The 27,054-nt window shown below is 35.4% G+C and overlaps 1 protein-coding gene across 2 annotated transcripts in view; it reads right to left on the reverse strand.

Annotated features, from left to right (window-relative positions):
- Positions 1 to 27,054, reverse strand: part of LOC148308797 (protein groucho-like) — a 273,991-nt gene that overhangs the window by 108,812 nt on the left and 138,125 nt on the right. For both annotated transcript variants that reach the window (XM_088261036.1, XM_088261037.1), the window contains exon 6: positions 8,716 to 8,853. In XM_088261036.1, the coding sequence (XP_088117162.1) occupies positions 8,716 to 8,853 (138 nt within the window). The remainder of the gene's footprint in view (positions 1 to 8,715; positions 8,854 to 27,054) is intronic.

Consider the following 27,054-nt stretch of genomic DNA (forward strand, 5'->3'; position numbering starts at 1 on the left):
ATGGTTAGAAATAGTGAGAGTGAGATGATCTTTAGAAAAAGACTAAAAACACATTTGTTTGCTAAATCATTTCCACCATAATATTTTCCCCAATTCATTCACAGTGAAGCGCCCTTGAGGTATTTTTTTACGAAAATGGCGCTATATAAGTTATCCAATTTTATTATTATTATTATTAAATCTGGATTTTTCCGTAGCACAGCACAGTGATTATTTATTTATTCATTTATTTACGGCATTACTGCCTTTTACCATTTCTTCGCTTAGGAGTTATTTTATAATTTCTTTAATTGATTCGGCAGTCATATTGCGGGAAAATCTATCCATTTTTAATTAATTTTCAAACATTCTCCGCCTCTTCCGCGTTCGTGCATCTCCTCATACATACCCGACGATTATTTTGACTCCTGACCCGGCCGCTTTCAAGTATTTGACATACCTGATTGTGCCAAGTTTTTCTCGGTCTTCCTCTGCTACTTTATCCAACTACAACAACCGTTAACCGTTTTTACCTCACTAATACGTTCCACATGCCCAAACCGTCTCAACTTATTATTATTATATTTTAAGTATTTTTTTTGACCGTTTTTACCTCACTAATACGTTCCACATGCCCAAACCGTCTCAACTTATTATTATTATATTTTAAGTAATTTTTTTGACCGTTTTTACCTCACTAATACGTTCCACATGTCCAAACCATCTCAGCTTATTATTATTATATTTTTAGTAAATTTTTCACTAATACATTACGGTATTTATTTCTAAATATACATGATTAAGGTTCGCCGTCAGTGGCCATGTGTCCATTTACTTCCCCTATTCGAGATAAGGGATGGAGAGTTCACTCCATTTGAGAGCGTTCATTCAATAAGCTTCCCATAATGCTCTTAATATAATGGAGAAAATGTCACGTAAACCCAACACTAAACTGCAATGCTGTCACATTTCTACCCCCATATCGACTCCACAACTAGTTGCTGAATAAATCAAAGTATAATGTAACAGACGTTGAGAAAACAGGATCGCTTCACGTCAATATTCATGAAAATAAAACAAATATTGTATTCACCCTGTTTACAGTATTACGTAAAGTTCGCCGGTTGTCATGTTAGACTAGGGAAAAACACGTGACGAACATCGGGAAATACATTTCCCTGAAAAATAATAATGGCCTACAGTTCTGCTTTGCGTTCGGATTGAACAGAGAAGGGTATGTTGAGTCTATGTACCGACTTTGTATACACAGGGTATCACAATATACAGGAGCAAGAAAAACTTGTTTATGAAAAAAATGTGAAGTAAAACAATGCTTATTTACGTGATTTAAACTGATTAAACACCTGTCAGGGTTACTATTCACGATGTTCGTCAAAAATATAATTTAAAAAATGTTCTTCTTCAACCTCACCCGCACTCGGTGGTGCATAGGGCACTGCATCATTTGAACGCACTGTTATCTTGATCGTTAAGAAACGAAGGAAAGGTGATTAGCCCTCCGCTTCAGGTACCAGTTCAGCGTAGTATTGAATAAATATGAAGGTGAAAAAATCACATATTTATTTGACCCTCCCTGGAAATCGAACCCGGGACCTCTAGAACGGTAGCCGAGCGTGCTGACCATACACTACGAAGGTGGACAATATGTGTATATATATATATATATATATATATATATATATATATATATATATATATATATATATATATATATATATATATATATATATATATATGTATATATGTATATATGTATATGTATATATGTATATATGTATATATATATATATATATATATATATATATATATATATATATATATATATATATATATATATATATATATATACATATACATATACATATGCATATATTCAGCTGCATGCAAACATTCACACCTCCGCTCGAATGCGGAGAGCTTCGCACTTAAGGGCGCTCTGTTTGATATACGGGTGCACTTTCGCGCCAACAGGGTGTTCATAATTTAACGACTCCGTAATTTTTATAAACCCACCCCGTATACTTTAATTTAACAGTTTTATCACATTATTTTCCGAAGGGATATCGCAAAGTTAAAATTTTAAAAATATATCAGAGTTATCCGTCTCAGGCGTTACCGTAAGTGAAGGTCTAGAGTGTTATATGTTATTTCTCTAACCCTTATACGCACCTAATGGTGCATAGGGCAATGTATCATTGATCGATCGAAGCATTTCTTGAACGTTAAGACCCAAAATTCGTTAAGCCGGAACGTAATTTTTTTCTAAATCCATGTACCATTCATTATACGAATTTTTTTTTTTAAAACACCGTTTCTGCATTGAAAGTTTTTCTTCGAACTAATTACATGGTTTTGAAAAAAAAGAGTTATTGGAAGGTAATATACCAACCTCTCTACAATGAAAAAAAACTCGGTTAAAATAATTTTTAAATCATAAAAAGTTTGTGGGCTGTTTTTCGTGTCGAGTGCGAATAATTTGTTATACGTGTAACATATGACACGGTGTAATTTTAGAGCATCTTATTGACGTCATTTGTACGTCACGAAATTACTCCGCACGAACACGTTTTAGCTCACCCCACATCGGGAACCCCGCAACGCCCATACATGTGTAAGTAGCTCTTGTAAAATGCAGACATGCTTCACGAGTACCTACTCCCGATAGTACCGGCTCGAGTGCCAACATACGGGGCTGTGTTGTGTGTGCATGTACTGGGCGGCTATATATGTGTCATGTGTGCATCTAGGTACTGTACCTGGTGGCACTTTGCAAAAACGTCACAATAATAACTAAAGTTGTGGGATGCATTAGTAAATACTATACACAAATCGGATGCACTAATCACAGGTGCATAAATAAATAAATAAATATATTTTGACCATCTAAAAACGCACTGAGAATGAGAAAAAATCACACGAAATTCAACATAAAATTATAAGCGAAAAATTCATTAAAAAAATAATATGTTTTGAATATTGAAAGCATTAACTTTGTGGATCATATTGATATATTATTTTGAGAAATAAAAAGACTTTGTTTTTTGATCCACTCACATTTTCATTAACAACCAACTAGTTTCGGCAACAACCTGTTGGAAACTAGTTGGTTGTTAATAAAAATGTGAGTGGATCAAAAAACAAAGTTTTTTTATTTATCAAAATAAAAAAAAATAATTGAAGACATTTATTCGGCAGTCATTTTGTGATAATATCTATTCACTTATAATTCAAGTTTTACATGGAAAATATCATAATTAATAAGCAGACTGAATGCAGTCGAAATGCGATCGCTCAGACGAATGTGTGGCAAAACGATGTTTGATAGATGTTCGAATGATGAAATAAGGAAAGAATGTAAGGCTGAGATAAGCATTATCGATAAAATTAAGAAAGGTGCGTTGAGATGGTTTGGACATGTGGAGCGTATGAGTGAAGAAAGAACGGTTAAACAAATTTATGAGGCGAATGTAGTTGGAAAAAGAAGCAGAGGACGACCGAGGAAAACTTGGCACAAACAGGTAGGTCAAATAATTGAAAGCGGCCGGGTCAGGAGTCGTAATAATCGTCGGGTATGTATGAGGAGATGCATGAATGTAGAAGAGGCAAAGAATGTTTGCAAAGACAGAGTGGTGTGGCGTTCGATTCTCTCTGCCTACCCCTGCGGGGAAGCGGCGTGATGGTTAGTTAGTTAGTTAGTTATATCATAATTTTTTAAAATCTATTGTGACACGTGTTTCGATGCATTCCGCATCATTTTCAAATACCGTATGATGCGAAATGCATTGACATACGTGTCACAATTGATTTTAAAAAATAGTAATTACCAACTAAAACTTAAATTAAATCATCAGACATATAAAAAAGTCCCAGATTCGAATCTTCAAATACTCATATTAGATTTAAGTTTTGTACTGACATTTCTTATCATTTTTTGACATCTCATCAAAGATGAAGAAGAATATGGAAGTCTGGGCATTTATTCTTACATTTTGTCTGACATTTCTTAGAGAAACTGCATTTAATATAAATAATAAAAACGACAACTATATAATTTTTGCCACTTTCATTTTATTTGACAAGTGACCGGGTTTTGTCGTTACCGCCATCATCACACTTGTGTTATCAAAACGACGAAAATCAGTCACTAGAAAAATAAAATTAAAGTGGAAAAAAACTTAGAATTTTTTGCTTTATTACAGATCGAATTTTAAAGGTTGTTTATTATTATTGAAATACTGAAAAAGGTGGAAAATGCCCTAGCGATAAGGCTATTTGCCCTGCTGTGACGTCACACTCCCCCGAGATAGAAGAAGGGAGGGGGTGAAGGTGAGAAGTAGGTACAAGGCAGCTTGCACTAAGCCTGAATAATACACGCGCGGTAATTAACATCGCTGTACCTTCGTCGGGTGCTGCTAACTACTTGACAGTGAGTGGGGGATTCCAACACATACCTCTTCATAGTCTATGGAAACTGTTATATTTGTATGTCTTCTATTACGAGGATATAGTGGAACCTCTTATAACGAGAATAAAACAGTTTGTTTATGTTAATCTGACAATTATTGTTGCAATGTGTATTTTGTTCATATATATTTTTTTTATTTTGTTTAAATCAATCTCTTTTGTATTGCATGTATTATATACATCGCTCACTCCTTTCAAGAACGTCATTTATCAAAAAACGTGATTTTTCTGGAGAACGTTTTTAAAGTTTAAAAATTTAATACAATGTATTAAAAATAAACGTCAAGCCATTTATTGAACTTTTTACTGTATAACAGATCTTTTTAGGTAAAACCTGAAGGTTTTTTCTCCATTTGAAAAATAAATCGTATATTTAAAAAAATAATTAAACAATACATTTTCTTCAAAATGCAAAGACAACACTTTCGTAAAGAAAAGGTATTGTTCAATTATTTTTTTAAATATACTACATATTTTTCAAATGGAGAAAAAATCTTCAGGTTTTACCTAAAAAGATCTGTAGTACAGTAAAAAGTTCAATAAGTGGCTTGATATTTATTTTTAATACACTGTATTATATTTTTAAACTTTAAAAATGTTCTCCTGAAAAATCAAGTTTTTTGATTTGTGACGTTCTTGAAAGGAGTGAGCGATATGTATACAATTCTAAGCACTTAGGTAATAGTTTTAACATGTGCAGTGATAATTTACGGGAGACAACAATAGTTAATGGGGCATGTAGGTGCGTAAACTTATGCATACTCATTTTCGGGGAAAGGAAGAATTCATTATCATGGTATTGCGAGACCATTAATCTTTTTACAGGTTGACAAATGTTGATAATATTAATACATTATTTACAACTTTTTTAGTGTGTCGAAATACTTGTTCACAAAATCTGGATTATCTCCAATTACAGGAGTTATTTTCATATTATTTTTTGTAAGAGTTTCTGCTTATTGAAAAGCTTCTTTACATCTCACCAATAGATGTCTCTAGTGAAGTTCTAGTGATTCAAGTACAAGGTTTCTAAATTGGTTCATATATATAGAACTTCCAAGAATTTGAGTAGGTAGTGTGGATGTCAATAATGGCTAGAATTGGTGAATGTTACACGTGTGTAAAGTGATCACTTAAAATAGAATATGACGGTCGACAGCCCCGTAAATGCCCAGACTTCCATATTCATCTTCATCTTTGATGAGATGTCAAAAAATAATGTAATACATTATTGCCTTATTTCACCATACATCGTTTTGCCGAACATTCGTTTGAGGGATTCACTTTACAATTTCATTTCGCCAATTAGCAGATACCGACGTAGTTCTCGCATTCCGAACGCTGGGGGTTGGTTGGTGTACGTTTAGGGGTTGGGAGTTCGAGGGGGAGGTTTGTGTGTTGTTGCCATCGCTTGGCAAGTTTCAAGGGCTCTCTGTCGGAATGGAAAATTGCTTAATGATTACGGTATTGGATGTTAAGTGGCGCTATGAAACACGGCGATTGGAACTGAACAAACAATTCGAGTGTTTCAACGGCCGTGCGGAAGATTTAATAATCCGTTTTGGAGTAAAATCTGTTATATTCTAAAACAGTGACCCCCCCTATAACGTCGAGATAAGCATCGCAAAATTTAAGGATGGAAAATTTCATTTACTTGTAATAGTGACTCTTTTCATTAGATTTAAGTTTTGCACTTCATTTCTTGGTGGAACTGCATTTTACAGAATAAAATAATACGTTGTTATTTTATTCCATAAGAATGACTCATTTTTGTCATTTCCGTTGGTTCAAATGTAAAAATACAATTTAAAATAATAACCCCCTATAATATATTTTGACATCTCATCAAAAACGAAGAAGAATATGGAAGTCTGGGCATTTACGGGGTTGACGACCGTCAAAGGCTGGTTTTTCCATATTCTTCTTCATCTTTGATGAGATGTCAAAAAATAATATGAAAATAACTCCTGTAATTGGAGATAATCCAGATTTTGTATTGTAAGTATTTGGACCCACTCAAAATTTAAATTCATTTCCTAACAGATGTAGTCATTAAGTACGGAATAAACGGGTATCTAGGATACACGGAGATATTCGCGGGAAAAGTGGTATTTGAGAAAGTACGAAGTTTTACGCTAAGTTAATTGAAAGAAAGATAGATAATGGAAAAATAATAGATGATAGAAATGAAATTGTAGGAATAAAAACTCACGGGAATAAATTTGTCTTGCACAAAAAATCTTCTTCTTCAAACCTTTATATGCATCCAATGGTGCATAGGGCACTGCATCATATAAACGCAATACTATCTTGATCATTGACACACGGAAAAAAGGTGATCAGCCCTGCGCTTCCGGTACCAGTCCAGGATAATATTGAATAAATATTAATGTGTAAAAGTCACTTGTATTTATTTGACCCCCCTTTAAATCGAACCCGGGACCTCCAGTACGGTGGCCAAGAGTTTTGACCATTACTCTACGGAGGCGGACAAAAAAGTAACTGGGTTTTTCGATCGCGGTATATTTTTCTATCATGTATATGCACGTGTTGTTTACAGCAAAATGGCGACCGGCCTCGGTGTTGTCAATTAAAAGCGATGTTTGTTCAATTATCGGATGTTGAGCGTCGAAAAACAAAACAAAACAAAAATCACGGCCGGGTTGAGTGTAGGGGTGGGCTCGTTTTACATAATGCACCACCATTCGCACTGTGGTGTGTTCTTTGCCATTATATGTATTTATTTATTTATTATCATACAAAACTAAAAAATACACTTTATGAAATAAATAAAACTTTGTTTTCGGCAACTTTTATTTTTGGTACGTCTCCAACCACCTCAGCCTGTAGTGTAATGGTTGACACGTTTGGCCACCGTACTGGAGTTACCGGGTTCGATTTCCAGGGCGGTAGTCAAATGAATTGATTTTTTCACCCTAATATTTATTTAATATTACCCTGGACTGGTGCCTGAAACGGAGGGCTGATCACCATTCCTTTATGTGTTAACGATCAAGATAACACTGCGTTTATATGATGCAGTGCCCTATGCACCATTGGGATGTGGATAAGGGTTGAAGAAGAAGAAAAAAGAATAAAATTGAAGTATATGTTAGATTTTGTTTGAAGGGTATATTGGTTCTTGTAATAGTATGTACATTTTCATAAAGTGTGTTTTTTGATTTGCCGGAATTCCTTCACTACGGACTACAAATGCGTTCAGCCCTCAACGCGTGTTACGACATTATAAGCACTATTGTGAAATATTTTTGTTTTTATAAAATATTTTTTCAATGACTCAAGTGTCTCGGATAATCCGCTTCCCGGTTAATCGGACCACGAAAAATCGGGAGCGTACTTACTGGAGTTAATCCCACTCTTGTTTACTAGGTAGGCACCCACCCTACCTATACCTATACCGAGAATAGTGTTTACACAGTCAATGCGAGAGAAATCCAATTTCATGTCGATACTAATATTAAGCTTGATAACTGCACGAATGTGTAGACATATTTCATTGCGTTTAAAAAACAAGGGGTGTTTTTTTTAATCGCTTCATTTCCGAATTTTTATTTGTTAGTATTGGTGAATGCTGGGAATGGAGGCAAACAAAAGCCTAACAGCGGAAGTTCTAGTAGGAAAAACGTCGTGGTACCAACCCTTATTGTATGTATTTAATGACAATGTAATTTTCATATTATTTTTACATATCGCTCACTCCTTTCAAGAATGTCATAAATCGAAAATTGTCAATTTTCAGCTGTGCATGTTTTCGGAATGCCCAGAAAATGTTCTATATCCCAGCAAAAGAGGCATATTTTTAACTTAATATTTACCCGATACAGGGCAGAAAGCGTTGTTTTTGCATTTTGAAGAAAAGGTATTGTTTAATTATTTTTTTAAAATTACTAAATATTTTTGAAATGGAGAAAAAAACCTTCAGGTTTTACCTAAAAAGATCTATTGCACAGTAAAAAGTTCAATAAGTGGCTTGAAATTTATTTTTAATACATTGTATTATATTTTTAAACATTAAAAACGTTCTCCTGGAAAATCAAGTTTTTTGATTTATGACGTTCTTGAAAGGAGTGAGCGATATCTCATCAAAGATGAAGAAGAATATGGAAGTCTCGATACGGGGAAATTCTATCTCGTAAGCGCGGAAAATAGCAGACAAAACGCGCGTATCACGTACGTAGGGCTGTAATTTAACGAAATTATGGAAAAATTATGATTGGCTATCAACTTACCCCGATTATTGCGTTAAGTTCCGGCATGGTGACCTGTTTAGCTCTCTCCACAGCTGTGGCTACTTGCTGTTGGTGTTCCTGGCTTAGAAAAGGGAGGATCTGGGCTATGATGGCGTTGAGGCGTTTTGCAATCTCGGTCTGAAAGAATAAAATAAAAAACAAAATCAAAGAAAGTTCATCAATTCTTTTTATTGTGTCGGCATTCACTTTTGTGTTTAAATTAAATATGTTATTAATTTCAAGATTGTAAGGTAAAAATGTTCGAAAAAAAAATACTCTTGTAACTACATACTCGTATATTATTTTTATTTTATTTTTAAATATGTAAAAATAATTCAGCGCCGCAATTTCATTTTTAAAAATAATGTCCGCCTCCGTATGTAATGGTCAGCACGCTCCGCTACCGTTCTAGAGGTCCCGGATTCGATTTCCAGGGGGATCAAATAAATATAAGTGTTTTTTCACTCTAATATTTATTCAATATTACCCTGGATTGGTACCTGAAGCGGAAGGCTGATCACCTTTCCTTCGTGTGTTAACGATCAAGATAACACCGTGTTTATATGATGCAGTGCCCTATGCACCTTCAGGGTGCTGATAAGGGTTTGAATGAATGAAAAATAATTAAATAAATTGAGTGCTTTAATTACTAAATGCAATTTAATCAAAATTACGTGTGAAGTGGGTCCTTGCGCACATTTAATTAAATATGATAAACTGCACAATTTTCGCTTTGAGCGTAAAAATGTCAAAAGTCATGAAATATGCGATAATTCACAACGTAATCGAATTAATTCTGCACGATTAACCATTCCGGTGCCGCCGGCGGCGGCGCACGTACGAAATTCTGCGGGGATCCGCAGCCAAGGGGTTATCGGCTAATGCATGTAAACTGTATGCATCGTGCGACACACCCCTACCACACTTATGGAGCCCGGGTAGCTTGACGTTGTCCATGACAGATTGATCTATAACCTGAGGACGAGGAGAGCTGACCCCAGCAGTCTACAAAGACGATAAGTTGGGATGTAGCCAGGAAGAAGAACGTATACTTCACTAACTAAAATTTAATGCGTTCACAAAAAATCGAAAATAAGCAAGAATACTCTTGTTAAAGATATAGAAGAATTCCACTTCGGAATACTAATTCAGACACATAGAACAGATCGATATCCAGCGCGATATTGTTGAGCACAGCTGTAGCTATTCCTACAGGCATACCATCGTCAGATGTTCCTGTAACAATCCATGCCGACAAATCTATGTCTCAGGAACATACAGACCAATGCTCCGGATAATTTCAGGATTATCGATCATACAACCGATAAAATTGCGTGATCAAATACAGAATCTTTCTAGTCTCTGTTGTAGCCAAGCATACCCTGGAGAAACTCGGTCGGGCAGAGCCGAGGATAATATCTGTATGCACCGTGCGATACACCTCTACCACACTCATGCAGCCCGGGTAGATGTGCGCGATATGAAGGGAGAAAAGAGAGACGTTACGGCTTTGGGGAGAGGGAGACGATGGAAGCTAATGCGGCATATTGAAGATAATACAATAACGGTAACTAGCGTTGTTATTGCCGAATCGATAGTTCACGACGAGCGATGTCTAGGAACAAACAGAAGTATATGGAAGAGGCCTTTACCCTTAGAAAAAAACTAGAAATCCAGTTTCAAATCTTTTCCATCTATGTTGAGATGTCAAAAAATATACAAATAGCTCTTAAGTATAGAAAAAACCCCAGATTTGTGAACAAGTATTTGGACAACATTTTGGTTGTGTCAAATTATAATCTTAAATAATAAAAATGAAAATGGTATTTTCTGGCGTTTCTCATGTGCGTGATTATAATCTAGGATTCGGACTCACATACTAATATAAGAGTTTCTGCTTAGTAAAAAGCTTCTTTACATCTCATCAATAGATGTCTCTAGTAAAGTTCTAGTGATTCAAGAACAAGTTTTCTTAATTGAAAAATCCATTTGTTTCCTAAAGCAGTTCCACAATATCCTTTTCTTCAACAAAATCACAGTGAAGTGGTAGTATTTTACGAAAATGGTACTACATAAATTATCCAAAATTATTATAAAATTAATTAGCAAATGATCAAAGAGTAAGTATATATATATAATAATATAACGTCTTCACGGAAAGTTGAACTTTTGAGGTTGAATGCGCATGGAGTACCTCTCATCCTATTTAGGGGTGGGCTTTGTTGCAAATATCTGTATTAATATCTCAAATTCCGGAGTTTTCTCACTTAATCTCTTCATATAAATATGTAATAATCTAACGCGATCCCGCCATTGAAATATCTCCCCAAGACGTAGCGTAGATCCCGTCTGAATGGGTTTAACCGACCGTAAAGCCAGACTCATAGAATACGCCACCCTCGGGGGTATCTCGGGGTAGCTCTGCAGCTTACTGCTTACTGCTTACTGCCTACCCCCTCGGGGAGGTGCTCGGTACACTTTCTACAGTAATTTTGCTCAGCTTGAAACACATAACGTTATCAACGTCTCGAAATAGAGGGCAGGGGGTAGAAAGGCATGCAAATCCGACTCGGTATTTTGTAAGGATCCCTTGTTGTCAAGGTATCGAAGTAATGCAGTGCAAACTGCAACGTCAAACAAGGAAGCTCTAATACAAACTCAAATAATTGTCCCGACAGAGAACGTCAACTAGCTAACTAAAAAGATTGTTACATTAATTAATTTTCCTCTTTTTTATCGAACATTTTAATGACATATTGTAGATTGTTTTCATGTGGCGATGTTGATTCTGAATTTGGTACAGTATAAATATTACATTTGATATAAGTTTATGTACGTATAATACTTGAAATTGATCAGGTTAGAAGTAGGAACAAGCGGCGGGTATGTATGAGATGTAAAAATATTAGGTACTTAAAAAAAAATATTAAATATTTTTTTAAGAACTACAGAATTGAGGGTTGATGTGCATTGATGTATTGATGTGCATATATCGCTCACTCCTTTCAACAACGTCATATATCAAAAAACTTGATTTTTCGGGAGATCGTACTTTAAAAATATAACAAAATCGGGAGATCGAACTTTAAAAATATAATAAAATGTATATTTATCAAAAATAAATATCAAGCCACTTGTTGAATTTTTTAGTGTGCAACAGATCATTTTAGGTAAAACCTTAATGTTTTTTCTCCATTTGAAAAATATTTAAAACAATAATTAAACAATACCTTTTCTTCGAAGTGCAAAAACAACACCTTTTGCCCTGTAGCAGGTATGGTAAATATTAAGTTAAAAATATGCCGCTTTTGCTGGGATATAGTACATTTTCTGGGCATTCCGAAAACATGCACAACTGAAAATTGACGTTTTTTTTTTATATATGACGTTGTTGAAAGAAGTGAGCGATATAAAAATCGTTTCTTTTAATAGTATTTTGCCAATATACACCATTCTTTTTACTACTCATTCATATCTTGCATACATTATCAAGCGCATTTTTGCCAATCTCTCAAGGTGTTTATGTTTGATTAATTTAATTGAGTGCCTCGCCTTTATGCAGCGAATAAAGTATACCGTGCGAGCAATTTGTTTGCGGTTCCGCCGCCCGCAGCGCGCTACAGACGCCGTATAGTCCGCTCGCTACAGAATAGCGACGCTAACTTGGTAATTGAAAATTCGCTCGTTATGTGTAACTAACTAGTTGCATCGTCAACAATGAGATGTTGCATGTCATTCTACATACTCGTATGGAATAGGGATTTCTCATGATGTTGTTTTATTGTCACACACTCTAAATGCTGTAAATAAATTAACTGGTAAAATTATGAGCTTAAATAATAAAATGAAAAGGATGTTTTCTAGCGTTTCTCATGTATGTGATCAAAATGCAAGATTCAAACCTCACATACAAATGAAAGAAAAGAAAGTTTCTGTTCAATAAAAAATCTTTTTTCATCTCAGCAATAGATGTCTCTAGTGAAATTCTAGTGATTCAAGCACAATGTTTCGAAATAGTATCACGTGACGTATTACGTGGCGTATCTTAAAATGTCTTTTTTTCTGCTTTATAGAGTTATAATAGTAGTAGCGTGGATTGTTTGTTTACCACTACCATTTGTGTGATAATATGAACGGGGAGGGGAGGGGAGGGAGGGAGAGGGGGTGCACCATAGACATCAACAAATAGAGCCGCCTATAATTTAGCAATGTCACCAATATTGAAATAAGTCCATCGTTACTGTGACGTCAGTCATTATCAACTTAAGAAAGCACCGTTTTTACGAAGGCGAATTTTGCAAAAGAAAATGATGAATGAAAATATTGATTATATCGGGTGTTATAAACGCCAAACGAGTCTTACATAACCCTTTATAGGTTGAGTATGTTAAATTAGATATTCCTCCCGAGTGATAATACCCTATTGTGTTTATTCAGATGTTGAGTTCAGAGTCGGCGCGTGCAACACGCGCCGACCGCGGAAGCGGAATGAAGACGTCACTTGACAAACGTCGGAAGACGGCTCTTCCGGCTCGCGGAGTCTGCTTCCGAATCCGTGTTTACTGTACCGGAAATGCAATGCCGTATCTCTGAAACTTTTCGTTGACAATTTACATAATTAAAACTTTCCTACTTAGACATACGAATTACACGAATACTAGCTTTCTCAAGATCTTGGGTGTGTTCGAATCTATGTTCACGAATCTGGGTGTCTCCACTTATGAGTAATTTTTACGTGTTTTCAGGCGTTTCCTAGTATGTAAAATAATTCAGTTAAGATAATAATTATAATAATTTTGGATAACTTATATAGCACTATTTTCGTAAACAAAACTACCTGAAGGGCGCTTTTACAGATGTGGATTATAATGTGTGTGGAGGAAAGAACGGTTAAACAAATTTATGAGGCGATTGTAGTTGGAAAAAGAAGCAGAGGAAGACCGAGGAAAACCTGGCACAATCAGGTATGTCAAATACTTGAGAGCTGCCGGGTCAGGAGTCGTAATAATCGTTGGGTACGTATGTACCTTGTATATCAAATATCTTGCATAATGTTAATAAATGTGTTTCTGCTAAATAAAAGCTTGCTTAAACCAATCATGGATAGTTCCCGTGCAATCAATGTGTGTAATGGGATCGCTTGACCAGTCTATGCAGGTCATAAGCCCTATAAATACCCAGACTTCCTTATTCTTCTTCTACAACGAGGACGTATGAAAAAGACTTGGCACGACCAGATCAATCAGAACCTACAATATGGTAGTGTTAATGGTCTACGTGTAGGGCATGTATGACTAGATGTATGGATGTGAAGAAAGCTAGGAGTGTATGTCAGAACATAAGAATGTAGGGTTTATTCCTCTCTGCCTACCCCTGCAGTGAAAACGGCGTGATGGCAATAGTAGAAAAATTTATATACTGACATTTAAATCACATCTCACTAATAGATGTCTCTAGTGAAGTTCTAGTGATTCAAGAACAATGTTTCAAGATTTTTACATATCGCTCACTCCTTTCAAGAACGTCATAAATCAAAAATCGTCAATTTTCAGTTGTGCATGTTTTCGGAATGCCCAGAAAATGTACTATATCCTAGCAAGAGTCATATTTTTAACTTAATATTTACCCGCTACAGGGCAGAAAGTGTTGTTTTTGCATTTCGAAGAAAAGGTATTGTTTAATTATTGTTTTAAATATACTAAATATTTTTCAAATGGAGAAAAAACATTAAGGTTTTACCTAAAAAGATCTGTTGCACACTAAAAAATTCAACAAGTGGCTTTATATTTATTTTTGATAAATATACATTTTATTATATTTTTAATGTTTAAAAACGATCTCCCGAAAAATCAAGTTTTTTGATATATGACGTTCTTGAAAAGAGTGAGCGATATGTATATAATATATAGAACTTCCAAGAATTTAAGTAGTGTGGTTGTCAATAATGGGTAGAATTGGTGAATGTTACATGTGTGCAAAGTGATCACTTAAACCAGCCTATGACGGTCGTCAGCCCCGTAAATGCACAGACTTCCATATTCTTCTTCATCTTTGATGAGATGTCAAAAAATAATATGAAAATAACTCCTGTGATTGGAGATAATCCAGATTTTGGTAACAAGTATTTGGACACACTCAAAATGTTGTGTACATTTAAATCGTTGAAAATTCGTTTAGTCGGTGGAGTATATTTCTCTCCCTGATTTCTCTTTTATGATATTGAAGGGTAAAATTGATCACAGCCTCCCCCTCGCTCTCCTCACAACCCCTCACAACCCCTCACAACCCCTCACGACCCCTCACGAGGAGGTGACTGAGTGCAATTGTCATCCAAGGACCACTTCACTCCTGAGTGGCCAAGGGTGACTCTGCTTGGTGTGATCTCGCTAAATTAGAAAATTCTAATTTCATGAATTGATTCGGCAGTCACTTTGTGGTAAAATCTATCCATTTTTAATTAATGTTACTGTGACACGTGTTTCGATGCATTCCGCATCATTTTCAAACACCGTATGTGAAGCTGATTATAAAATGTGAAGTTGGGTCCTTGGGACGATGAAGGTTGAAGAGGGGATAGGAGATGTTCCTTATTTTTATTTATTTATTATTAAAGTATTATTTTTATTTTTTATTTTTATTGCTTATCAGTGGGAACACGTGTCACAGTAAATTTTAAGAAAAGTGGTATTTACTAAGTAAAAGATTAATTAAAAAAAGAAAAATCTACTGAAATAAATACTGAATTAATTTGCTACTAGATGCCCCCATTTCATGTGAGAAATTCGATGACTGATCATTTTCTACAAACGCCTTGGAGCTGTTCCGTGTCTGTCTGCTGTACTGGTCGGGTTGTGGAGGCGTCTGAGTATCGGCCAACGTCGAGTTGGAAACGGATCTAGATTACTAACTGAACTAACTAACTACCAATCTCTTTATAGATTTTGCGTTTAATTTGTAGAACTCCATTTTAATTTACATATTAAATGTTAAATCAAACACTGATTTTTTTAGTATACATCTACGTCAGTCCATTTGATCTTTACATTCGTTTGAAAATGCCATAACTAGGCGAAATAATTGTCACAAAATTGATTTTAATGTGTTTATAAACAATAAAATACATTTCTTGAATGTTTTTCGCATTTACTTTGTGGCACATTTTATAAACTTTATAAAATAAAACAACTTTTGGACGATTTGCACCATTTGTAGCTCACAATGTTGTCGTCCGGAGTGGACGTATCCGCTGGGCTATACTCAATAAAAGCAACATTTAGGAGTTTTTTCCCGTTTTCAAATCAAAATCACATTTTCATATGGTGTACGGAGTGCGTGGAAGTTTTTGGTATCGTAAGGGAAGGGTAATTATAAGTATTTCAATGTTTTAGAATTAGTACATATACCCTGATCGGCTGTCCCAACTCAAAACACAGTAAGGGACATTTTTTTCGTAGTACGTTTTTTTTGCATTTTTGACTAAGTTGATTCTACTTAGTCCAAAAATGCAAAAAAAACTTACTACAAAAAAATGTCCCTTACTGTGTTTTAAGTTTGGACAGCCGTGATGACGACAAGGTTCTTGTTGAAACCGGTAGGAAAAAGTGTACCAATAAAAAGTGGTCAAAACAAAGTTGCCTTATTTTATAAAGTTAATAAAATACAACTTAGTAGACTCAAAAAAACAGTGTTTGATTGAACATTTAATACATACGTGAAAATAAAATAAATTAAAATAAAATTATTGATTTGATGCAATTTAGCATGTTTGTGAAGATGTAAGATGAGATGTAATGAAAATGTAAGAAGAGATAATGAAGCAGAAGATCGAGAGTGTTGTATGAGTTTGGTTTGGCTTTTAAGTGTGTCGAGACTGTCGAAGCCGTCTCCAAACGAGCGTGTCGGATGCTGACTGCCAGACCGCTGACGCTGATGCGCGTGACGCTGATGCGCGTGACGCGTGACGCGTCAGCGCTCCAGCCTCAGCGCACCTTGGCCGAGACGAATGCACAAAGCCGGGCCACACGGCGGACAATGCCCAGAACGGAAGTGAACGGATTGAACGGATTGTCACACCTATAGAGAAGTGCGGATTCACACCGCGTTATGTGATTAGACCGACTAACCGTCTCTCCGCGCCAGTGTGCTTTAAGAGTGTCCATTGTTCGTCGCATCCGTTTTGGGCCACATTAAACCAACTTTCATTTTATTGATTTTTTTCTTTTTCTTCTTCTTCTTCTTGGTGTTAGAGTTGTGGCCTGTTTATTAAGAGGGATCAGCCTTCTGCGATGTCGATTCTTAACTGTCAATCCATCTCTTTGGTGGTTTGCTCGGAAGTCGTCTACCTTGGGGTTGGCGGTGTAGTGCGATGTATTATTTTTTTAATTCACCCTATCGATTTCTATGAGATTAATCAATTCAAATTCCATAATTCAATGTTTCTGGAAACACCACTCAACTAACAATTTTTCGCTGATTTAATAAGCCATTAAAATCTACATAAATGTTCGTTTGGTCAATATCTTAAATCTCCAAAAGTTATTCATCTATGACTTTGAAATTTTGTGATTTTAGTAACGATAAAATAACACAACATTTTCTTTACAATCACTCTTCGCCTCTTCACATTCACGAATATATTTTTTTAATAATTTGAAGCTCAAGTATTTCCAACAAATACTTGAAAGTGGTTAGGTCAGGAGTTGTAATAATCGGCGGATATGTATGAAGAGATGCATGAATGTGGAAAAGGCGATATATTTTTTTTGCAAAACACAGATTGGTGTGGCGTTCAATTCTTTCTGCCTGCCCCTCCGAAGAAGCACGGCTGTCTAAACTCAAAACACAGTAAAGGACATTTTTTTGTAGTACGTTTTTTTGCATTTTTGGACTAAGTAGATGCTACTTAGTCCAAAAATGCAAAAAAAAAAGTAATTAAAAAAAATGACCGTTACTGTGTTTTAAGTTTGAACAGCCGAGCAGCATGATGGTAAATAAGTCAGTTATTTGATGTGATGGCCTTTCATTTTTATCTTTTTTTTAATACAAGGTAATAAAGAGCAAATTTAAATTGCATTCAAACCATTTTGAGGCGAAATTTGAAATAATTATCCAAATTACCAGCACTGGAAACAATTATGTATCGCTCGTTTGAGCGCGGTAAATCAATGTAGCGGGTCGCAAATTAGACGTTTCGAAGGTCGCAAACTGTTGACAAAATTGATAGTTGTGACGAGTCACAGGTTGAATATCGGAAGTGTTCGCGCCACCGGCGACAATAAACCCATTGACAGCTTTTGATTTACGTCACAGGTCATTGTGATGCGGGCCTGATAATTAATTAGAGTCACATTAAACCCGATAGGTGCTGCGCCTGGGGGTGCTAATTTATTCATTTCACTTTTGGCACTTAGTACTTACAATTTGCAATATTATATATTATAATGAAGACTCTGAGAAGTACAACTATTATATATTATAAAAAGATATAAATGAGGACTCTGAGAAGCATAACAGGCAAAAGTCTTCGAGATAGAATCAGAAATGCCTGGATCAGGAAATATGCGAGATTGAAGGTGTCGTTAGGTGGGGAAGGCAACGAAGGAGACGATGGTATGCGCATGTGAGGAGAATGGAACCATCCAGACTCCCTCACATCGCACTGTACGCCCAACCGCATGGTAGACGACTCCCGGGCAGACCACTGGGAATCGACGTCGCAGGAGGCTAATCCCTCTTAAAAAGCCTATAATAATAATAATAATAATAAGAAGAAGATGTATTATAAGTGTCTGATATAACTAGGCTTACCATAATTATGAAGCTCTAAACCGGGACAGGTAGGGAAAAAAATACAGTGGAACCTCTTATACCGAGCATAATTCGTTCCAGTATCTTACATGTTAACCGAAACATTTTTTCCACATAGAAATCAATGTAAAATAATTATCAATTTTCATGTATTTTTCATCAAAATCTAAACCGGCCGGGACTCCGGGACGTGTCTGAAACCGGGACAATCCCGGTCGAACCGGGACGTATGGTAAGCCTAGATATAAGTATGGAAAAATCAATAAACTTATCCAAGACATTACATTACAGTCGTAGAAGTAAAAGTACAAGTTTTTTCAGTTCATTCATTTTGGATCCCTGGCTAGTAAATGTTGGCAATATATTGCAAACTTACTCCAAACTTAGTTGCGTTTATTGGCTCCACATGTATTTCATTATGTCCTTGTGTATTATGAATTTTATTATATTTTTTTTACATAAGGATTAAGAAATAAAAAGTATGATCATATCTAACGAGGATAATAATTCTGTTAAAAATTCGCTACAACTTTTCATTCATTTCATCATTATTTTCATTCATAAATTCATTTACACATGCGCCCCAGTGCTTTTATGAATATCATATCATATTAATTGCAAACGTGCAATGTCTTCCAGATAACTTAGGTATTTTATTTATAGATCTGGCGTTTAATTTGTAGAACTCCATTTTAATTCATATATTAAAATGTTAAATCAATCACTATTTTTTTGAGTCTACTAAGTAGTATTTTATCGTAAAAAAAGCACATAAAAATCGATTTTGTGACAATTTTATGGCATTTTCAAACGAATGTTTTTTTAACGATAAAATAAAACTTATTGGACTAAAAAAATCAGTGTTCATTTAACATTTCAATACATAAATTAGGTATATTAGTCGAGAAAAATTAATCGTAAAAACCTCGATATATGTAAAAGCATAATAGGGCGGCAGTGCCTTAGCATCTTTCCGCGGGCAATTTACTTCAAATAATATGGCGTTTCAACTTTTTGGTAGGTAAGCACTTACTCGACCGTAAAACGGACTCTTGATCTCAACAATAGCAACACAGAATTGGAGTCGGTCACGCCTCTCGCGACAGGGAATGCCAGACCCCCAACCTTACGTCTTCATTAATACTAGGGGTCTTCCGGACCCCATACGACAGAAAATTTGCAACAATCATATCCCATAAAATAATATACATAACACGAACAAAAATTTGAAATCACGTAAAGAAATTAAATATATTAAAATGTAGTAAAAATCTTGGTTTTCAGATTTAAGGCTGAGATCTCGAACGTTTAAATTCAGAACGCGATCGGTCGCGTTAGGGGTTAGATGTCCTTTTTTAAACTCTTTACCTTTCAATAACGCCTTTTTTTCAAAACCATATACCAATTTCGAAAAAAAACTTTTTATTTCAATACAAAAACAGTGTTTAAAGCAAAAAAAACATTACGTCAAATGTTTCCTGGGTTTAAAGAAAATTGAGTTGCGATTTATCGCTAATAATAATCTTAGAATAATGGGCCTTAAACCCAGTTAACATAAAAATAAATGATTTTTTTTTACTTTAATCACCGGTTTTGTATAAAAAAAAACAAATAAACATATGGTTTTCAAAAGAAGAGTTATTGAAAGGTAAAGAGTTAAAAGAAATGTATTTAAAAAAAAAATTCATAAAAACAGGTTTGCGGAATACATGCGTAGCTTTTCGGGCAGCCTCGTTTTAATAGTGTACTATCAAATAATGAATTGTATATTTGAGAGTACGCCCTTAAAACATATTTGATTGACACTATTTAAAACATTTACCTCACCGTTTATTTCAGCAAAAAAACTTACATTAGTTATTTATGAAGCGTCACGTGGTCGTGACGTCACGTACCACCTTTGGAAACGGTTTTGTAGCGTCCATTCATCTGAGTCGGTCCCGCGGTCAGCGCGGTCGGACAACTCTCCGCGGCGCACCGCACCACCCCCTCCCGGCCGACCCCTAATCTAAACCCACCCCTGTATCAAATAAACTGCTGCTGTGGAAATGTTTGAACTCCGGAGGTTTGTTAGAGACTTCGGCCGTATTCAGACACGGGAATGTACAATGCAAATAGACCAAGTTGATACGTGATTCTAAATAAATCAATTCCTATACTCATATAAGAGTTTCTGCTTAGTAAAAAGCTACTTTACATCTCACCAATAGATGTCTCTAGTAAAGTTCTTGTGATTCAAGAACAAGGTTTCTAAATTGGTCCATATATATAGAACTTCAAAGAATTTGAGTAGTGTGGTTGTCAATAATGGGTAGAATAGGTGACTGTTACACGCGTGTAAAGTGATCACTTAAACCAGCCTATGACGGTCTTCAGCCCCGTAAATGCCCAGACTTCCATTTTCTTCTTCATCTTTGATGTGATGTCAAAAAATACTAAATCAATTCCATTTAAAGGATGTCATATTCACATATAATAAAATAACAACTACAGTCTAACTCGGTTATTACGAGCACTGTTATAGCGAGATCTCGGATATAACGAGGAAACATTCGTTGATATTTAGGTTTGTGATTTTCTCCATACGTTTATGCACGGTTATAACGAGCTACATCTCGGGCATAACAAACAAATATATTTTAAAAAAACCTTCAAAAATAATATGTATTTTTTTTAAACTTCATGTACAGAAAATAAATAAGTACATTGGCGGGTTTATTGCTAAAAAGTAACATCTTCCTACCAACCAAAATATATATATATATATATATATATATATATATATATATATATATATATATATATATATATATATATATATATATATATATATATATATATATATATATATATATATATATTCATACCGTATTCATAATATGTATTCATACCGTGCCGTAGGTCCTAGGTTCGATTCCTAGGGGGAAATCAAGTAAATATAAGTGATTTTTCACTCTATTATAAATTCAATATCACCCATGATTAGTACCTGAAGCGGAAGGTTGATCACCTTTCCTTAATGTGTTAACGATCATGATATGATATGGCAGTGCCCTTTGCACCATCGGGAGTAGATAAGGGCCAAAAATAATAATAAGTATTTATACTTATGAGAAATGTATTTATGTCTGACAATTTCGTCTTACAAAAATACTGATTATATTACACAAATAAATCCCCCTCATCCCCTTTTGGTAGTCTTCAGAGAGTTTGCGGTCTCCCTCTGTCTCTCCCCCCCCTAGCTGACCGCCCCGAGACCGCACCCCCTGCGGTCACCCCATCACACAAACGCTGACGTGATTCCGAGCTGGGGGTAGCCGGGGGTAGCCGGCGCACACGGACGATTATTTTAATAAAGCAAATATTTAAGCATGTTTGCTGTTACAGAGCAAATATGTTTACAAGATTGCTTTGCGATGCTTATCTACATTACGTTTCTATACCGGCAAAGATATCAGACGTCTTATATCCATGTCTATGGAAGATATATATCTAATGGGGGTCCATCGTGGATATATGGTACGAGTATATCAGTGGTACGTCGCTAAGCTAGACTAGCGTCGATATATTTATTTTTAATTTTAGATTTAGTAAATAATAAAACCCTTATCCGCACCCCAATGGTGCATAGGGCACTGCGTCATATAAACGCAGTGTTATCTTGATGGTTTACACATGAAGGAAAGGTGATCAGCCCTCCGCTTCAGGTACCCAGTCCAGGGTAATATTGAATAAATATGACTGTGAAAAAATCACTTATATTTATTTTACCCCCCTTGGGAATCGAACCCGGGACCTCCAGAACGGTAGCCGAGCGTGCTGACCATTGCACTACGGAGGCGGACTAAATTTTAGATTAACTTAGTAAATACCACTATTTCTTAATGACATGCATTCCGCATCATATTCAAACGCCATATGTGAAACTAATTCTAAATTTTAGAGTTGGGATTGATATACTAAATCTATTCTATTGTTTTTTGCTGAAAAATTCATTTGGCAAATACATAAAGGTACATTTGTATAACTACATATATACATTCATTTAAAAATACATAAACATAATTAACATTTTTTTGCAGAGACCCACCAAGCCACGTGTCTTGTCGGTGGAGTTCTTTTTACATAGGTTTTTTTTTTAATTTTATAACATTAACCAATTCTACCCACGATTGACAACCACACTACTCAAAATTTTGGAACTACTAGATATTTTGATCAATGTAAAAAATAATGTGGACATCATCCAGGTTTGTGAATAATTATTTGGACACACTCAAAATTGTATAGTTATTGTTTTATTATATAAAACGCAGTTCCACCAAGAAATGTCAGTACAAAACAGTAATTTTTAAGCGTTATATTAGTGTCTCGTTAAATTTGCCGGCATTTGAGTGATTAAATAGATAGAGCCTTCGTAATCGCAGCCCTGTATCGATGTCTAATGCAGCTATCAGTACGTTAAGGGTGGAATTATTGGGGGTGGCGGTTTAAGCGGTGATAATTGGTGTTTAATTAACTGTCCTCGGGGTAGGCGACCATACCTCGGCGCTAATATGCGAAATCGGACCGCGGCGTTCTGAACCGTTATTTTGCAGTGCAATTGCCAACCACTGCTAATAACACAAACAACGAATTACTTCATTTCCGGTAGGCAATCTTAATACGTTAAGGGTGTACTCTCAAATATACAATTTAGTGCGTGACCGGCTGAGCAGGCCGTGTTGTGTTGTCTGCGCACATTTTTTTTAGAATATTTAATGTTTTTTTTTCAAATACATCTTCTTCATGAGACCTGTGTCCTCCACTGCTGGATATAAGCCTCTTCCCCTTTTTTCCATTTCCTTCGGTCGTTATAATATAAAAATAAAAAAAATTATAAAAGATTTAATTTATACTAAAAAAAATATATAAATATTTTTTTAAACTTCTTACCTTTCAATAACTCTCTTCTTCCAAAACCATATACATATTTATTTCTAGGAAAAACTTATTTTTTTAATACGAAAACGGTGATTTATTATTATGTAATATTTAAAACCAGGTTGCGGGCCACCGCTTATCCCGCCTTAAGGCTCATACGCCCATACGCTAAAAAGCTCAATTTTTCTTAAAACCAGGTCACACCGTTTTTGTATTGAAAAAACAAATTCCTCCAAAATATGGTTTTGAATTGAAAAGAGTTATTTAAAAGTAAGAAGCTTAGTAAATATTTTTTCTATTTTTTTCTAAAAAAAGTCATTTCCCAATAAAATTTTTTTTCAAATCGCGCGCGAAGGCACGACCGACGTCTTGCGTGGTCGTCCGCGTTCTGTAATTGAATTTTGAGAATTACCCCTTAAAATTAACCTGTATAGATTTATACTCCATGTTATAATGGATAAATTTAAACGTTGTGTTTTCACTCTCTCTCGCTGCTCGCTGATAGTGTGTGAAGGAGACGTGTTTACATTTACCAGTGCTTACTATTTGTTATTTTATGTTTAAGACTTTTTGATTCTCTATTAGTGTATTCATTAGTTTTTTTTTAAATATTAGATATTGCATATATCGTAGTCATACAGGAGAAAGTGACCAAGTGCATTGTTTAACAAAACGTGATCATTGACTATTTGATATCTTACTAGCTTAATATTGCCCTGAAAAAATCCTAAAGGATTTTAAACTTGGAAGTATAATATATTGACTTGGTAAAAATGACTAACTGCATTGATGTTTATTTAGTTGCCAAGCAAAAGTGACTTAAATGGCCCTCCTGAACATTTTACGTTTTGTTAGTTGGTCACTTTCTCCTCTACGATTAATATAATAAAACCCTTATCCGCACCCCAATGGTGCATAGGGCACTGCGTCATATAAACGCAGTGTTATCTTGATCGTTTACACATGAAGGGAAGGTGATCAGCCCTCCGCTTCAGGTACCAGTCCAGGGTTATATTGAATAAATATGACAGTGAAAAAATCACTTACATATATTTTACCCCCCTTGGGAATCGAACCCGGGACCTCCAGAACGGTAGCCGAGCGTGCTGATCATTACACTACGGAGGCGGATTACGATTACGATTACGATATGTATTATGTTAAAGGCATTAGCCGTTCAATAAATAAATAAATAAATAAAAATTAAAAGCATTGTAAACATTGCGGTATGGTAATATAAAATCTGTATCGTTTAGTTGCAAATCACTGTTAACCTTTTTCATTATATCAAAGTGAAAAGTTGCAAATTTCACCCCTGTTTTAATTTGACGTTCCTCCTTTGTCTGCTGACCGTTGAAGAAGTTGATTTTGGGGTCACGAGGTCGAGTGGGGTATAGCCGGGGTGGTGACTTCGATGTTTGGACATGTCTCGGGACTTGAGACCCTTTCAATGGCTCTACCCACCCCCCCCCCCTTCTATCACGACAGCTTCTTGTTCGGAAAACTTTAAACACTGATAGAGGGATACTATAATAATTTATATCTTGACAATACCTAACTAACTAACTAACCATCACACCGTTTCCTCGCAGGGGTAGGCAGAGAGAATCGAACGCCACACCACTCTGTCTTTGCAAACATTCTTCGCCTTTTCTACATTCATGCATCTCCTCATACATACCCGACGATTATTACGACTCCTGACTCGGCCGCTTTCAAGTATTTGGCATACCTGATTGTGCCAAGTTTTCCTCGGTCTTCCTCTGCTTCTTTTTCCAACTACATTCGCCTCATAAATTTGTTTAACCGTTCTATCTTCACTCATACGTTCCACATGTCCAAACCATCTCAACTGAATTTTTTTTCAACTTAAGTTTTTCTTCGAAATAATAATAAATATATATGGTTTTGAATAGAAAAAAGTCATTGAAAGAAAGAAATCAAAAAATGTCCGCCTCCGCAGTGTAATGATCAGCACGCCCGGCTACCGTACTGGAGGTCCCCGGATTCGATTCCCAGGGGGGGTCAAATAAATATAAGTGATTTTTTCACTCTAATATTAACTCAATATTACCCTGGACTGGTACCTGAAGCGGAAGGCTGATCACCTTTCCTTCATGTGTTAGCGATCAAGATAACACTTCGTTTAATGATGCAGTGCCCTATGCACCATCGGGTGTGGATAAGGGAAGGAAAATTTAAAAAGCGCAGGAGCGATTGATTACCTTGCCTTCATGTAAGTAACAATCAAGATAACGTCAAAACGATGCAGTGCCCTATGCATCATTGGGTGCGGATAAGGGTTAGAAGAGGAAGAAGAATCAAAAAAATTATACACCTATATTTTCTAAAATTATTCCAAGAAATATTTTGAAAAAATGTGCGCAGAGAACACGTCTGGCTTCGTCGTGTTTTGAATTTATACGTTTGTGATCTCACCCTTAAATTAATTTTGCGTAAACAATTATGCTAAAGCTCTTTTATGTCGGTTTAAATATAAAAATAAGTAGATATTATTTTACCTTTGCCGAAAATCTCAGAGTACTCTCAATAATAATTATACTCCCTCCATCACTGAATTAAAATCATCCCTATCTCACCCCCTGTCGTCGTTTACGGTGAATGCCATAAGTATTGGAGGCTGAATATAAGCATACAGAAAATATCGCTGGTTGAATGCCAAAGGGCCACAAGGCAAAAAAAACTCTTTGAATTGTTGAAAAATATATCCAAAACAAAACACGGTTATTGGATTGAATTCTACTTTATTTACATATATCGTAGTCGTACAGGAGAAAGTGACCAACTAACAAAACGTAAAATGTTCAGGAGGGCCATTCAAGTCACTTTTGCTTGGCAAGAAAATAAACATCGATGCAGTTAGTAATTTTTAACAAGTCAATATATTGTACTTCCATGTTTGAAATTGTTTTGGTATTTTTCAGGGCAATGTTAAAGCTAGTTAAATATCAAATAGTCAATAATCACGTTTTTGTTGCATTTTTAAAAAATGCACTTGGTCACTTTCTCCTGTATGACTACGATATGTTTGATATGGGACGCGTTTCGTCTTATTAAGACATTATCAAACACTGGCTAAAAAAACTGTTTTTTAGTAATATGTCAGTAAAAATTATATAAAATCATGGTTAATAATAATAATAATAAAATTGGATAACTTATATAGCGCCATTTTCGTAAAAAAAATACCTCAAGGGCGCTTCACGGTGGTTCTTAACTCCTGTCTTGTTGTGTATATAACACAGAATTTTTCCTAGCCTCACACCAAGCGAGTGTTTTTGCCTATAGCGAGTGTTTTTGCCTAGAATTTTCACTCATGAATTACATTAAATTATAGTAACTTTAAACATAAAGAGTAAATCTACTCACGAGTAGGCATAGGCTATGAAACTTTAAATGTTGAAGGCTGAGTAGGGTCATGATAAGCGGTGTTGCATAAGCCGTAACTAGATTTCGGAGTCACTTGAACGTTAGGTAATAAAAAAATATAAAAAAGCCTCACACCAGTCTGATGATATCGGTTACGACGAACCCCTGTTGCTGGTCAAATAAAATTTATGTGGAAAAAAATACATAGTTGTTATTTTA

The sequence above is a fragment of the Brachycentrus maculatus genome, unplaced genomic scaffold (genome assembly GCF_059751285.1).
Source record: "Brachycentrus maculatus isolate JH-2025_06_01 unplaced genomic scaffold, ASM5975128v1 h1tg000147l, whole genome shotgun sequence".
NCBI classification, from domain to species: Eukaryota; Metazoa; Arthropoda; class Insecta; order Trichoptera; family Brachycentridae; genus Brachycentrus; species Brachycentrus maculatus.